Here is a 15391-nt window from a genome sequence, read left to right on the forward strand (position 1 = left end):
AGTACAGTGCATTTTCATGCACTGTAATAATAAGAAGATGAAGAAGTTGAAGACTAGGAAGAACAGTACAGTGCATTTTCATGCACTGTAATAAGAAACCTAGGAAGAACAATATAGTGCATTTTCATGCACTATAATAATAAGAAGTTTTGGAATAACAGTACAGTGCATTTTCATGCACTGTAATAAGAAGACTTGGAATAACAGTACAGTGCATTTTCATGCACTGTAATTAATAGCAGTTTAGCTCGCGCGAGTCTCCTCGTTACGTTTGGATGTCGAATTTAGCATGCTAACAGGTACTTTTCTCTTCCGCTGTCGTGAATGAACAGCTGACAGCGCGGCCGCATTTAGAAGGCGTCACGACGTGATTATTTCTGAGATTCTGATATGTTTTCAAAACTGGAATTTATTGTGCATACGTCATGGTTGAAAACTTATCAGAATCTCAGAAATAATCACGTCTGCAGTCGTCTTAAAACGGCTACATCAAGTCAAACCAGACCGACATAAAAAAAAACACACCTCCAAAGTGTAGTTTTAGGTTGTTTTGGATAGAAGCGTCTGCTGATTGACTAAATTACCAAATGCGGGGGGGGGGAGGAAAATGTATAGCACACTAAAGCATAGGGAAATATAAATGTATTTCACTCACAGCATTAAGGGCCCTGTTGGTTGTGGTTAGCGGAGGGAGGTCCCAGGAAGAGGCCACGTTCTGTACCCTTCCCATTTCTTCAGCTGATAGGTTTGATTCCACCTCCAGCGTGAAGATGGAGAGCATGAAAGAGATACATAATGGTTAGACAGTGTGTTAAAAGTTTATAGAATCATAATAGTGGGTCCACCAGTTGACTCCTCAGTTTTTCTAAAATCATTATAAAATCAAAGACCCACAGTCTTTTGGGGGCAACACACAAACAACAACAAAACAAAATAAAAACACAACATAACATCAAACATTAGTATTTTCTATGTAAACATACAAGCCTGATTGTTTCTCTAATGTCCAGGTCTGCACAGTCCTCCAGGTTTACTGTAGCCGTGTCTGGGCTCCCACGAAGCAGTATGGACAACCACATCACAGAGTCCAGACAAGCAGGGTCCTCCATGAAGGAAAGAGTGCCCCACAATTCTCCCAGCCACAATGAACATATCACTGAGAAAGGGAGAAGCTGAGGGGACCAAATGACCAGGCTCTCCTTCAAAGTGGTGTAACAATGGTGTTTGCTGTTTAAAAAAAAAAAGACAAAAAAGCAAAGTTAGAATAAAACAACTTTGCTTGCTACAACACTTAGAAATAATAAAATTCAGTACATAGTGAACCGTACACTGTTCAGATTCTTCAAAGTCATCCAGCAGTTACTTTAGCTTAGAATAATGGCTTCAAACACATTTTGAGACAGAACTTGAAATAATAGATGAAAATGGTTTTACGTAAAGTTTTTTTTTTTACCCTGAGTAGCATTCACCATCTGACAGTACTAGCAGTTGCAGTTCTGGAAGTTGATGGTAGATCTTCCAGGGACACACTTAAGAGTTGATGTGCTGAGAAGACAAATGAGCAAAGGCTTTAGAAAAAGCAACAGTTACACAGAAAAATGACAGGAATCCCAGACCTCAAAAGCAGCATCTAGTAAAAACACGCTGGAAGTGTCACTTCTTACATAACCAATTTCCAAAAATAATCATTAAACACAAACCCATCAGAACTTATTGACACAGTCTATAACACAGGAGGAAGAGGGAGACACACACACAGACCAGGAAACCAGGGGACAGTCCAACAAGGGGGTACATAGCTTCGGCGCTACAATACAATCACATAAACACACAACTAGTTTCCCCTACCTTTCACTTTAAAATACCAACATATTGCACAACCTGGGCATCTGAGCCTCGACAATGTTGACCACTCTGTTACTACTCTGTGCCAAATGACAGTCAATAAATAGATAGATATTACTATCATTATTATTCATAATAATAATAATAACAACAACAACAACAATAACACTATTAACATGCTGCACAACTGGTCAACAGGTTCTCCACGTCTGGTAATGATGACTGCTTGCTATGAACCATAAACAATAAATGGAGAGTGGGCCTAATAGCGATTCTGGTATTTAAAATAGTCCTGTTGGCAACAAGTACAAGTTGTTGCTACCAAAATGCTACAACAAAAATGAAGTGGATAACAGCGCGCTGCTTGTCTACTCTAGTCTAGTGTATCTAGCAGGACGGTGGAGAGATATCCATGGTTACAAAGGACTCTTCGGGACGGGTAGATCTAGCCGCGAAAAAAATTCAAATTTTCGCGCTACCTTTGTGAACGTTCTAAGCAGGTCCACGAAATCATGCGTGTTGCAATCAGGTTCCTAACTTCCTACGTTACCACAAACGGCCCTAAATTGTGTTGAATAGATCAGACAGAAAATACTTTCCTTTCATAGAGATAACGGGACCTAACAGCAATTACAAACGGGTTTCAAGTCCGACTACATTATCAGCGGTAGAGTGAATTAACACAGAAGAATTTCTCCACTCAAGTAAAACTAGCCCAGGACAGGTTAAGTTAGCATGGTAACATACAGATCCTCGATTACTCCGCTGTCCGCTTTAATCATCTCTGATAGCACTGTTGATGGTGTTCAGAGCATTCGTCTCGTTTTGGCAAAACTGACTCTCGATCAAAATGTTACATTTCTACTTCCTAAATCATAGGCATAAACTCACTTACCTCAGTAGCAGGTTCCATCTTCACGCTTCAACGGCTTCAACTGACTGTGTGTTTCAAACAAAGTTCGAAATGGGCTCGGCTACGGCTTCCCGCCTCCGTTCCTCTTGTACATGCGCAGAGTTCACTCCTGTCTCCTTTACGTGAACATTTATGTGATTTTTTTTTTTATCAGAATTTTAATTACTCATTATTTCAATGACTGATTTTTTTCCATCTGAATTTTTCCTCTGATTTTTTTCTTCAGAGGGGAGAAGGCTAAAAACAGAGTTGTCCGTCCATATCAACTGTTGCCATGAGTAAACAAACAAAAGTCACACACGCAGTTAACGGCAGCCAAGATGGCGGCGCCGGGCGCCCGTAGAGTTCGCGGCGGATTTGGGCAATCCCCGGGGGGGAAAGATGGTCGACAGGAACGATAATGTAGTCCTAGGTAGACTATAACTGATAATTTACATCAGGATTTAATTAGTTGATATGTGGTCTGAAAAAGGACGTGCTAAAGACGTCTTTCCTTAGACCAAAATGGGCCGGCCAAAACAAGACCATTATTCTACGTCTAATTTTGGTTGAAATCAGGGCCATGACGGACCGACGGGATTTAGCCCAAATATCAACGTTGAAATGACGTCGTGTGCTGGGGGGGATAGGACTAGGCCTATTTAGTTTCACTGTCCTCCGCTGCTCACAGCGCAATTTCGAATAGCCACGGAGATTAAAAGATTTAAGCTTTGTAGGCTACTATTTCGTAGAGGGCCAGGTATTAACTTTGAGAAATGTCTCTGCCCCCCATGAAAGTAGACATATAGCCTACATTTTCATGAGGATTACTCTGCAAACTAAAGCATAGCCTACTAAGTAGTAGTAGTTCCAAACTACAGGATCTCAACTGTGGCGCAAGTGATTCGGGCGCGGCACTGCATATCAGTGACCCGGGTTCGATTCCCGCTCTATCATCTATTCCGTAACCCACCAGAGAGAGGACAAATTTGCTCTTAAAATATATATATAAAAAAAGTAAGATGTTTTAGTTTTGCGAATCTTTTTTATGTTTGCGATATCTGCTGAAAAGAGCTAGCCTATATTTTTCAGCATTCGCACACATTTTCACATTTACATAGGCTAATCAGTGTCAGGCTCAGTGACACGGAGGCAGTCGTCCTCAATGTGCATAGGTGAAGAACTGGTTAGACGAGTGTGGGGGAGGGGGAATGATCGCTTAAGACAATTGCTCTTCATCTAGGCTTTAAGCCACACGCTAAAAAGGCAACACGGGTAAAAAGGCCCTTGTTTAAGACACGACCACACAACAGCATATGTTCATTCCCACGCAACATTTCAAATGTATCATTCTGAACGTGAGCTAGATTGCATGAGCTATGAAACGTCAAGTCATGCCCTATATGCGGGACATTCTAAAACGCTTATCGTGGCTTAATGGCGGAAAAAAACGGTCAATCATCACCAAATTTCTCATGACCATATGTCATGGACACTTAAACCTGTCAAAAAAACTTAACCGTAATCCAACGATTATAGAAGATATCACACATTTAGGCTACGTTGTCTTTTTCATTGGCGCCTATGGCGAGAAAAAGGCTTTGGTTTAATGTATCTAAACAACGATGTCCACCAAATTCTCTCTCATATTGCTCATCATAATCACTTTAAACTATAGGCTAAATGTATCGAACCCAAACTCAAATTATTATGGACGTTATATGTCATGAAGCGTTTCTGCCCCATTGAAAGGAAAAAGCTTACTGTGGTTCTGTGGCAACTAAACAACTATCATTGATCACCAAATTTCTCTCTCATATTACTTCTGATAAGCACATCAAACTATCAAAAACTCGGACCCAAACTCCATAGACATTATCTGACTTAGCCTAAGCATAGGCCTACAAAGGAAAGTTCTCCGCGCTTCTGTTGTGCGACAATCTGGTGCAACCAGGCCAGGACAGAAGTATACAACTATGATGAACAACTTATGTATAGGCTACGACTCGGATGAAGACTTTTGTAATGTCGAAACGTTATCAATGTTTTGCAACTTTTAAATAAATAGCAAAAGAAGACATCTGCGTTGCACCGGCATTCCTCTTCTTTTCATACAAAAAGGCTTAACGTGGAATAAGTTTGGAAAACAACGACCAATGATCACATTTATATTACGCATAAAGCGCATAAAATTCTCAAAATATCGAATCCAAATTCCAATCATTATGGACGTTATCTTAATTTTCACGTTTTTTCATGTTTAGAGTTTTAGAATGTCCCGGCAATGCTGTAACCGATTTCACAGCGCAGCAGAGCATGGGGTTAAATGTAACATGCACTTTTTATGTAGATGTAACACGCACAAGCCTTCTTAAACTGCATGAAAGTTAACGTAATGGAAATGTACAAAATAACTAGCCTACTTTTTGGCTAGCAAAGGCATCCTCGTTTAGCTAATTGTCCTAAACATTGCGTTCGTTTTTGTTTCTTATGAAGCATATCCGTGATAAGTTGAGCAGACACTGCTGTTTCATTGAAAGAAGGTAGGCCTAATAAGCATTTCTCTCCCTCTCCATTGACCAGAGTGTTTTCCCGGCATGAGACGAACCTGCATGTTATTAGGGCGGTCTTATGTTGCCCCCTGCGGTTGCAGTTTTAATTACAAAGTCCCGAACCTTCGGGATTCCAGATGTGCGGCAAAGAAAGGAGCATTCTCAACCCGTACCATCTGTATGTGTTAAATTCCCATAGGGTTACATAGGGGGTTAAATACTTCCTTCCCTTAGCATTTAAGAAAAACATTTATTTAATTACGATACATTCTTCAATCACAAAGGAAATTGGTGTCGTTGGCGGTTTTATTTTTACAATTTTTTTTAATTAAGACATTAAGATCAATTGTCAAATGATGATTTTATATTCCTGTTTTAGCATGGTATCAAATACATATGCTCCTCACTGTATATATATATATATAAATTGCAAGCGTGGTTCTTCTCGTTCCTTACGCGTCTCAGACTTCCAGACGTAAACAAGGAGCGATCGCTTCCTAGACAAACTGCAAGGCTGCAATAGGGACACTGGGGGCCAGATGTACTAAGAATAGCGATCGTAACGTTTTTTGCGCCAAGGCCAACACGCAGAAAGCACACGCTAAAATACTTCAGTTTACGTCCTATTTACCAATCCTGAAATTCGTTGGGTAATCTGCGCCGTTCTCCGCCCCCTAACGCAGTTTGCGAAGGACAACAACGGAACGACACTTCAATCAGAAGCGCAGTTGAATGAAGTTAACTGATGACAAAATTAAAAGGAATCCGACGTTTAGCGATCATGAAATAATACAATGCATAATGTCAACAAGCAGGAAGATAATTTAGAGCAGTAGTTCTACTCGAACTAGGCTTACTTGTGCACGTAGGGTATGGAAGATTTATCAAATCCAACAAGTAGGAAAGTTTAAGCGGATGGCGTGAAAGTGAAAGTAAACATTCGAAAAGCCACCGAAAGTTAAGGTTGCCTTTGATGTAGTACAAAGACGCAAAACTGGTGGTCTAATTAGCGATTTTGTTGTCTTTGAATGATTCTCTTATAGATGCATTTAACAGCAAATCGCATTTAACACCTGCTTTTACAAGGCGGAAATATTTAGGCGCAAAATAGTCGTGCGCTTTCATGGGCAGTTTTAGTACATACAGGGGAATACATAATTAGGCGCATTTAACGCTTCTCCTCCCATCTTTTTACACGAACCTCCTACTATCAGCTGACACTCCCATAAATCCATATGCATGAGACGGAAAAGCGCAATTTGCCATTTTCAGCTCCCGCGACAGGCAGTCTGCGCCTTCACCTCATTGCGGCTTGTTAATACATACCTTGCCATCTTTCTATGCGCACGTTGCGAAACAAATACGCCTGAAGTGGGCGCAAAAGCGTTAGTACATCTGCCCCCGGGAGCGGGAGGAAATATTACTGTTTTCGATAAAACTGGTCAGTCAAGCAAAACAACGATTTCTAAGCGATTTTATGACTATGCATAAAAATGTTTGATGTTGATGAAAATGTTGCATAGTAGGCCAGTCAATCTAGCGTTTGACCTATAACTAATTGCAATAGTAATCATTCAAAGTTTTTTTGTGATCCCTAGGTATATCTAATTAACATATAAAAAATCTACCCATTTATATTTAGTGGAACATAATTTTATTCAAGGTCAAAGGTAGCAATTTCCAATGCATTTTGCTATTGGGATTTACTACTGGTGAAATGGGTAAAATGTTAAACTATAGATATCAAATTGAAACTTTCACAGTTGTTTTCTCACATGAAGGCAAATATTTTTTGTATTGCAAGTTTTCTGAAATGTGATGTTTAGACATGCAAATGAGACCAGTTTTACCTAAATATGCAATAATTTGCATATATTTCTAGAAAACTAAATCTGAACAATAGGTACAGTCAGCTTCAAAAGAATTGCTGCATTTTGCTTCTATATTGGATACCAAAAGCCCATGCAAAGGGAATATTAGATATTACTTCATATCACCTCAGAAATGAGGAAATCAAGTCAAGTCAAAATCAATGCGTTTCAATGGAAGTACATTATAGAACAAATGATTGTCAATGATATGGTATGATGGAAGTATCTCAATGCATGCCAAGTCACATAAGGAAGATATTGACCTTTAGACAACATATCAAGTGAGTTGGCATGCACTGAGATACTTCCATCATACCATATCATATCATACCACATCCGGGAGGTAGTTTCATATCGCATTCATAACAGATATGGATAGATGTGTCTCAGTCTGAACAGCTTCCAGCACTCAGACCGGTTTTGACTGTCCGTGACGTGACTTTACGTGCCTGACCGCCCACCTATTTTGAGTTGTGGAGCAACGTGACGGCTATGTCTTTTGACCATGTTATATTAAAATTTGTCTTAACAATACTCAATGCTAAATGCATTATACAGTCTCTGCTCTGTTTCTATGGACGTTGCAAGAATCCACATTGTTCTATTAAATGTCGTTAAATAATTAAAGTGTAACTTCACCCCATAACTCCACCTTCTTCACATTTCTGAAAAAGGCTTTCAAAATGGGCGAGACGTTCTGAAATTTGGAAGGTAGTGCAATAGTGTAGGTCACCACTTATGAGTAATTTCAATCAATCAACATTTTAGGATGCAGTTACACTTTAAATAGCCTTCCAACAGTTTGAAGCAGAGCTTGCCACCGATTAGTTTTGGTTTCTGTCGCGAAAATGCGCACACACATGCATGCATTCAATGTACACTCACCTAGTTGTATTGTTCTATGTTCACATCAAATTAGCAAGTATTTCCTCCTGATGGCAGAAACGTTTGTTTTCGTTGCTACAGCAACCTGTCAGATCTGTTACTAATGTGATGTTAGTAATGTGTTACGGATATGAGAAGGAATCAGATTTGAATCAGATTCGTCTGCAGTCTGAACGCAGCCTTAGTCTCTTCACAGAGAACCAAAATTACAATCTCTTCAGTCTCTAAGACCACTAGGAGTCCACACCAGCACATAGATTTGCTGTGGGCATGTCCGGGCAGGCCAGTATTGAAAGTTTATCAATCCATGGAACTTGACAGGCAAGGGGATTATATCCCTGTAAATATGAAGGATGTAACGGAGTGGAAAGATAGTATCTTCACTCAGAGAACCAAGATCACGAAGTAACCAACCGTTCACTTGAGCCCTTTTTTGTGTGGTTATGTGTTAAAGGATCATGAAAAAAATCTTGTTTAAATGCATGTCCATGACTGAATGTTCTTTGGTTTGTGTGTTTCTCTTTGTACACATGCATGAATGTGTGTGTGTGTGTGTGTGTGTGTGTGTGTGTGTGTGTGTGTGTGTGTGTGTGTGTGTGTGTGTGTGTGTGTGTGTGTGTGTGTGTGTGTTGCCATGGTCCTCTGTCCTAGGTACTCATTTCAAGATGAAGAAGATATGTTCATGGTAGTGGATTTACTGCTGGGCGGGGATTTGCGCTACCATCTGCAGCAGAATGTGCAGTTCAATGAGGATGCAGTTAAGGTCTACCTCTGTGAGATGACACTAGCCCTTGATTATCTGCAGAGCCAACACATCATCCACAGGTATATGCACTTACATGCCCATTTCTTGGATGTTGGTAACTCTTCTTAGTCCTTTGAGAGTATACATAAAAAGAGGTTATCTGACGTACGTCAAATCAAGTGAACTTAATTTGTTGTTCAATTTTAAAAAGGAGTCGAGGTAAACAGATTCATGGATATGAATGAAAGGAATTAAAAGGAAATATAGGCGCAACCGGCGATGGCGGGCCCAAGCACCTGCGGTGTGGACCTGTGACATTTCGGAATCTAACAAAGCAACATGTGCATTTGTCAAATTCACATATCTGATGTCTGTATGCTACTTGTTTTTGCATGTTTTCTACATTAGAAGCACTTTTGTCAGGTGTGATGTTTTACATTTACAGGTTAGCAGTTTGGGCATGTAATGTGGATATCATCAGATTAATTTAACTGATATTTTGTAAATAAATTCCAAAACCTTCTGACTTTGGCTAGCTGGTGACACTATGCCAGACAAGCATGTTAGATTAGATGTCATATACACCTAATCTGACTATTCTGATTGTGATATCTACAAAATGTAGTTCTGATTTGTAATCCATATTTCACAATTTAAACTGTGTGTTGATATGGTAAACTGTAAATCTTGCAAATGTATACTGAATTTTGGGTATTAATATGTGACATGCAAGACTAGAATGTTTTGTGAGGATGAGAATTGGGTCTGCATTGTCAGTCCCCAGTTCAATCACAAACATGAAATTATATTGCATTGCATGTTAATCTACGAAATGCAGTTCTGATTGGTAATCCATATATGACATCTTACTCAGTTTGTTAATATAGTGTACTGTAAATCTTGCACATGTATACTGAATTTTGGATATTATGTGACATGTAAGACAAGTATGTTTTGTGAGGATGAGAATTGGGTCTGCATTGTCATTTACAAGTGTAACACCCACAAACGTAATAACTTCCCACAATGTAATAAACCACAAACGTAATAAAAATATGCACTTTTAAAATGTAATAATCCTGCAAACGTAATAATTTCCCATAAATGTAATAACAGTCGCCTACTGTTAACGTAATAAAAAAATTCCCACAAACGTAATAATTATTACGTTTGCAGGAAATTATTACATTGGTGGGAACATTGAAAAAAGTATTACATTACCCTCCCATAAATGTAATAAATCACAGATTTGGTGAAATTGTTACTGTTTTATCAGATGTAGGAGCTTATTTGTCCGTCACCTCATATCTCTAACCATTTATCCTGCTGTCAGAGCTTTAAACCTGATACAGTGGCATGCTGCATATGTTTTATTGCTTCCCTCATTTGTTTTTATTGATAAAGTTTGATTTTTGCTTGCATATTTTCAAACTAACATTATTCATTCTCACCACAACTGACAATGTGAATGAATAGCATATGCTAAGTTTAGCCTATTGATAATGAAATAGACCAATGTTAAAATATATAGAACAGGATTATGTTGTCACATTCCCCTTGACTATGATGATTTTTAACAATCATGATGGTAAAAGATTTCATACAGTTGAAGGTGGTGTGGCAGGAACACACAGGTCCTGCTCTGTCCATTTGAAATTGCACACAGTATAACATGGCCAACTGCTTTTTGCAGGAACTGCAAACTACTTTTTGTGCCTGAAAAGACAGTAACACACATACTAATGCGCTGATTTTGAGTGAGGCCTGATGGTAGACTATATGCCATTTCACAGCATGAGGTAATCTATGTGCAGGTTTATGGACATTTTCAGTTTTGACACACAGTGTTTCACAGACCAGGTAGCAATTTTTCAAGTGTCAGTGTGGTCAGTGGTCTGTCATCGGGGTGAATCCATGTGTCCAAACGCACACTATCTGAGCTGCAATATTAAAAGTATACTATGCAACGTTTTTCAGTTAATCAATTCGTTCCATACTGTTATATATGAAAAAATGAGTCATTACCGGTCTAACGATGTTATTTTCGGCCGCCCTAGTGGTGTGTAGCGGTAGAACCACGCTTGCAACTTCAGGAGTCCTCGGGCACGCACGCTAAAGCTGTAGGGGAAGCTCTGCAGAGAAATATGCAAGCATAAAACGAGCGAAAAAGAAAAGCGAAAGCGAAATCGGCAATGAAATCGCCAATCCTGCATAGTTTCCCTTTAAATAGGGAGGGAAAGTAATCTCATCGCCATCTAGTGGTTGCGTTCCTAGAGGCTAGCGGGAGGGGATGGGATTTTCTTTTAGAAAAAATATATCTCGGCCCATGATGGGAACTTAGTTAAATGCCCTCAATATGCAATGCACTTAGGTCAGCTCTATTGCTTCTAGTGGTCATACTTTATTTTTTAGGACCAGTTTAATTGTTTTGAGTTTGTTTGTAACATGGTGATAACGAACTACAGTACTAGCTACAGTAGCATTTGACGTCACCAGTTTGGGCGCTTCATCTCCAACTGATCAAAACGGCAATTTGCTGAACTGGCTTTACATATTTTTGTAATAACAGAGAGCGATGTAAACCGCGTGGTATTTACCTTTATGTTGGGATAACTTGCGTTGTGCTCCTGCTCACACAAGAGCTGGCTGTAAGTATGATTGTCTACTAACTAACCAACTAGCTAACAGGCTAATAAACAAACCATGCTAGGCGAGTAACGTCGTGGAAGGGTGTCACGTCACTTCTAGTTGTAGTCCATTTATGAAATGAAACGAGCAATTACGGTTTTTTAAATTAAGGTGAAATAGGGTCTGATATTTTCACAGTTAGTAGATTATTACAGTATGAAGACTGAAAAATATTTTTGGTGGATAGGATCGCTGGTATAGCTGTTTAGTATTTTTTTGAAAAGTCGGTCTATGGGACTTAACATCGGAGCTGCTCTTCGATAGGAACGCAACCACTTGGGGCGCTGGTTTTCACTTTCCCTCCCTATATACACCTCTATGCTTACTGTTTTTTAGAGTCACCTGCTAAGGTGATTTTAAAGCTACAGGAAGCATTTGAAGCAGTTTATGAGTTGATCCTGTGATGCTGCATCACACATTGGTTTATGGGAAGCCCTATTTCCTGAAATACAACACACATTATACTCAAATGTACTCTTACATGAACTCTTGCACATAACTAGATGTACCGCAAAGCGATACACAATATGACCGCCGCTCAGTCCTGCACATTCTCTCCACAAATATCAATCACGCTTTTGTTTCCATCGCCTACTCCATCCCTTACTGCAACTTTTATGTATTGAAATGAGTGTGTGCATGAGTGCACACACACACGCAGGCACACACTCACATACATACATGCGCGCGCATGCACACACACACACAGGCACACGCTCACACACACGCACACATGCACACACACACACACACACACACACACACACACACACACACACACACACACACACACACACACACACACAGGCACACAGGCACACGCACAGATACAACCACAGAGAGAGAGAGTAAGAGAGAACACACACAGAGTACACACACAGACACAGAGAGAGAAAGAAAGAGAACACACACAGAATACACACAGAACATGCACATACACACATATACACACATGCAAACACACACATGGGCACACGCGCACACACACACACACACACACACACACACACACACACACACACAGGCTATAGTACATCACACACACACACTTACTTCTCAGCTCCGGTGGTCTCACACAGTGCTGTGTGTGTGCACTGTGCATCTCTGTGTGTGTGTGTGAGAGGTGTGTGTGAGTGCACTGTGCATCTGTGTGTGTGTGTGTGTGTGTGTGTGTGTGTGTGTGTGTGTGTGTGTGTGCACTCTGCATGTGTGTGTGTGAGGTGTGTGTAGGTGTGTGTGTGTGTGTGTGTTGTGCATCTCTCTGTGTGTGTAAGGGTGTTTGTGCATGTGTTTGTGTAATTTCTTATGTACATGTCTGTATGTGCTAGTGTGTGTGTGTGTGTGTGTGTATTTATGTGTGTGTGTGTGTGTGTGTGTGTGTGTGTGTGTGTGTGTGTGTTCCTGCATGTTTGTATGTTTGTTGCACCCAGAGCAACCGTTCTCTGTTAAAACATACAGTACAGACCAAAAGTTTGGACACACCTTCTCATTCAATGAGTTTCCTTTCTTTTCATGACTATTGACATTGTAGACCTACAATGAAGGCATTAAAACTATGAATTAACACGTGGAAATATGTACTTAACAAAAAAGTGTAAAACAACTGAAAATATGCCTTATATTCTAGTTTCTTCAAAGTAGCCACCTTTGCTCTGATTACTGCTTTGCACACACTCTGCATTCTCTTGATGAGCTTCAAGAGGTAGTCACCTGAAATGGTTTTCACTTCACATGTGTGCCCTGTCAGGTTTAATAAGTGGGATTTCTTGCCTTATGAATGGGGTTGGGAATCAGTTGTGTTGTGCAGAAGTCAGGGGTGATACACAGCTGATAGTCCTACAGAATAGACTATTAGAATTTGAATTATGGCAAGAAAAAAGCAGCTAAGTAAAGAAAAACGAGTGGTCATCATTACTTTAAGAAATTAAGGTCAGTCAGTCCGAAAAATTGGGAAAACTTTGAAAGTGTCCCCAAGTGCAGTCGCAAAAACCATCAAGCGCTACAAAGAAACTGGCCGTCCCAGGAAAGGAAGACCAAGAGTCACCTCTGCTGCGGAGGATAAGTTCATCCGAGTCACCAGCCTCAGAAATCGCACGTTAACAGCAGCTCAGATTAGAGACCAGGCCAATGCCACACAGTTCTAGCAGCAGACACATCTCTAGAACAACTGTTAAGACGAGACTGCCTGAATCAGGCCTTCATAGTAGAATAGCTGCTAGGAAACCACTGCTAAGGACAGGCAACAAGCAGAAGAGACTTGTTTGGGCTAAAGAACGCAAGGAATGGACATTAGACCAGTGGAAATCTGTGCTTTGGTCTGATGAGTCCAAATCTGATATCTTTGGTTCCAACCACCGTGTGGACCGCAGAGTGAAGGCAAAAGGGCCAACAAGTGCTAAGCATCTCTGGAACTCCTTCAAGACTGTTGGAAGACCATTTCAGGTGACTCTTGAAGCTCATCAATAGAATGCCAAGAGTGTGCGAAGCAGTATTAAAAGCAAAAGGTGGCTACTTTGAAGAACCTAAAATATAAGACATATTTTCAGTTGTTTCACACTTTTTTGTTAAGTATATGTGTTAATTCATAATGTTAATGCGTTCGGTATGAATCTACAATTTTCATAGTCATATAGTATGAAAATAAAGAAAACTCTTTGAATGAGAAGGTGTGTCCAAACTTTTGGTCTGTACTGTATACATATATTTGGAAACTAGTTCATTAAAGGTTTCTAATGGTGTCACTTATATGTTTCTAGGACAAAAACTAGCAGAGATTGAGATGTGTGTTTGGTTTTTCAAATCCCCAGAGGGTTAATACCACCATCTACAGGCCGATGGGTATACAGTCCTGAATGTACACATAAATCCATTTATTGGTAACGCTTTAGAATAACATGTGCTTATTAGCTATTAACAGTGCATAATAAGCAGTTAACAACTAGTTACTAACAGTTAGTTAACTGTTGTTATCCTTTAATAACATTAACTAACTGTTAACATACAGCTTGTAAGTGTTAATAAGTAGCATTTAAAGGTGCTTACAAGCATATTTGTTAACAGTTAACGTGCAGCTTGTAAGTGTTAACAAGCAGCTTGTTAATGGTGAAAAAAGACATTTCTTACCTACTTGTAGTAAATTCTGCAGCCCCCCAATCTAAAGCGAGAACTATGTAACTAACAGTTAACAAGCCTAACGTTCTATCTTTAAATCGGTTAAGCTGTGAGAAATGCACCTTCAAAATTGCTGCAAATGGTGGGATGCGAACCCGGGCCACCTGCTTCGCACTGCATGCTGTATCCCACTAAGCTAAGTTCACACAATCATACCAGGTGAAATTGTTTTACTTGTTTCTAATTCCCGCCCATGTTTTTTTTATCAATTACTCTTTTTACAAATATAAAAACACACACTAAGAGCTATCATTTAAGAAAAAGTAGAGAGGAGTCGGAGACTATAAATAGGGACAGACATCCTGCCTCGCCTCTATTTTACCTAATGCCAATACGACCCATTATTGTTTTGAGCTAACTAGCTTAAACTTCATTTAAGCCTTGGTTGCTAGGTAACCGAATATTTACGCCAAAGATTCTAGAGCGGAGCGTAGCGCTCTATGATCTTTGCTTTACACGTAGACTGCGGAAAAAATGGTTTTATGCATTCACTGAACTGAAACACCATCAGAAACATATTTGTAAAAAGAGTAATTGGTATGATAAAAAAACATAGGCGGGAATTAGAAACAAGTAAAACAACTTCACCTGGTATGATTTTGTGAACTTAGCTCAGTGGGATACAGCATACAGTGGCAGGTGGCCATCCCACCATTTGCAGCAATTTTGAAGGTGCATTTCTCACAGATAGAACGTTAGGCTTGTTAGGCTTGTTAACAGTTACATAGTTTTTTTTTTTTTT

The 15391-nt window shown here is 39.7% G+C and overlaps 1 protein-coding gene and 1 long non-coding RNA gene across 2 annotated transcripts in view; one reads left to right on the forward strand and one right to left on the reverse strand.

Annotated features, from left to right (window-relative positions):
* LOC134064343 (uncharacterized) overlaps window positions 1-3371 on the reverse strand; it is a 190387-nt gene extending 187016 nt beyond the window's left edge. Inside the window, exons 1-4 of the long non-coding RNA XR_009936289.1 lie at window positions 2741-3371; window positions 1454-1545; window positions 984-1227; window positions 656-757 (exon numbers count right to left, since the gene is read on the reverse strand). This is a non-coding gene — a long non-coding RNA (uncharacterized LOC134064343). The remainder of the gene's footprint in view (window positions 1-655; window positions 758-983; window positions 1228-1453; window positions 1546-2740) is intronic.
* Window positions 1-15391, forward strand: part of LOC134064340 (serine/threonine-protein kinase 32C-like) — a 247095-nt gene that overhangs the window by 153903 nt on the left and 77801 nt on the right. The window contains exon 4 of the mRNA XM_062520260.1: window positions 8697-8870. Coding sequence (XP_062376244.1) covers window positions 8697-8870 — 174 coding nt within the window. The remainder of the gene's footprint in view (window positions 1-8696; window positions 8871-15391) is intronic.

This window comes from Sardina pilchardus, chromosome 18 (genome assembly GCF_963854185.1).
Source record: "Sardina pilchardus chromosome 18, fSarPil1.1, whole genome shotgun sequence".
Taxonomy (NCBI): domain Eukaryota; kingdom Metazoa; phylum Chordata; class Actinopteri; order Clupeiformes; family Clupeidae; genus Sardina; species Sardina pilchardus.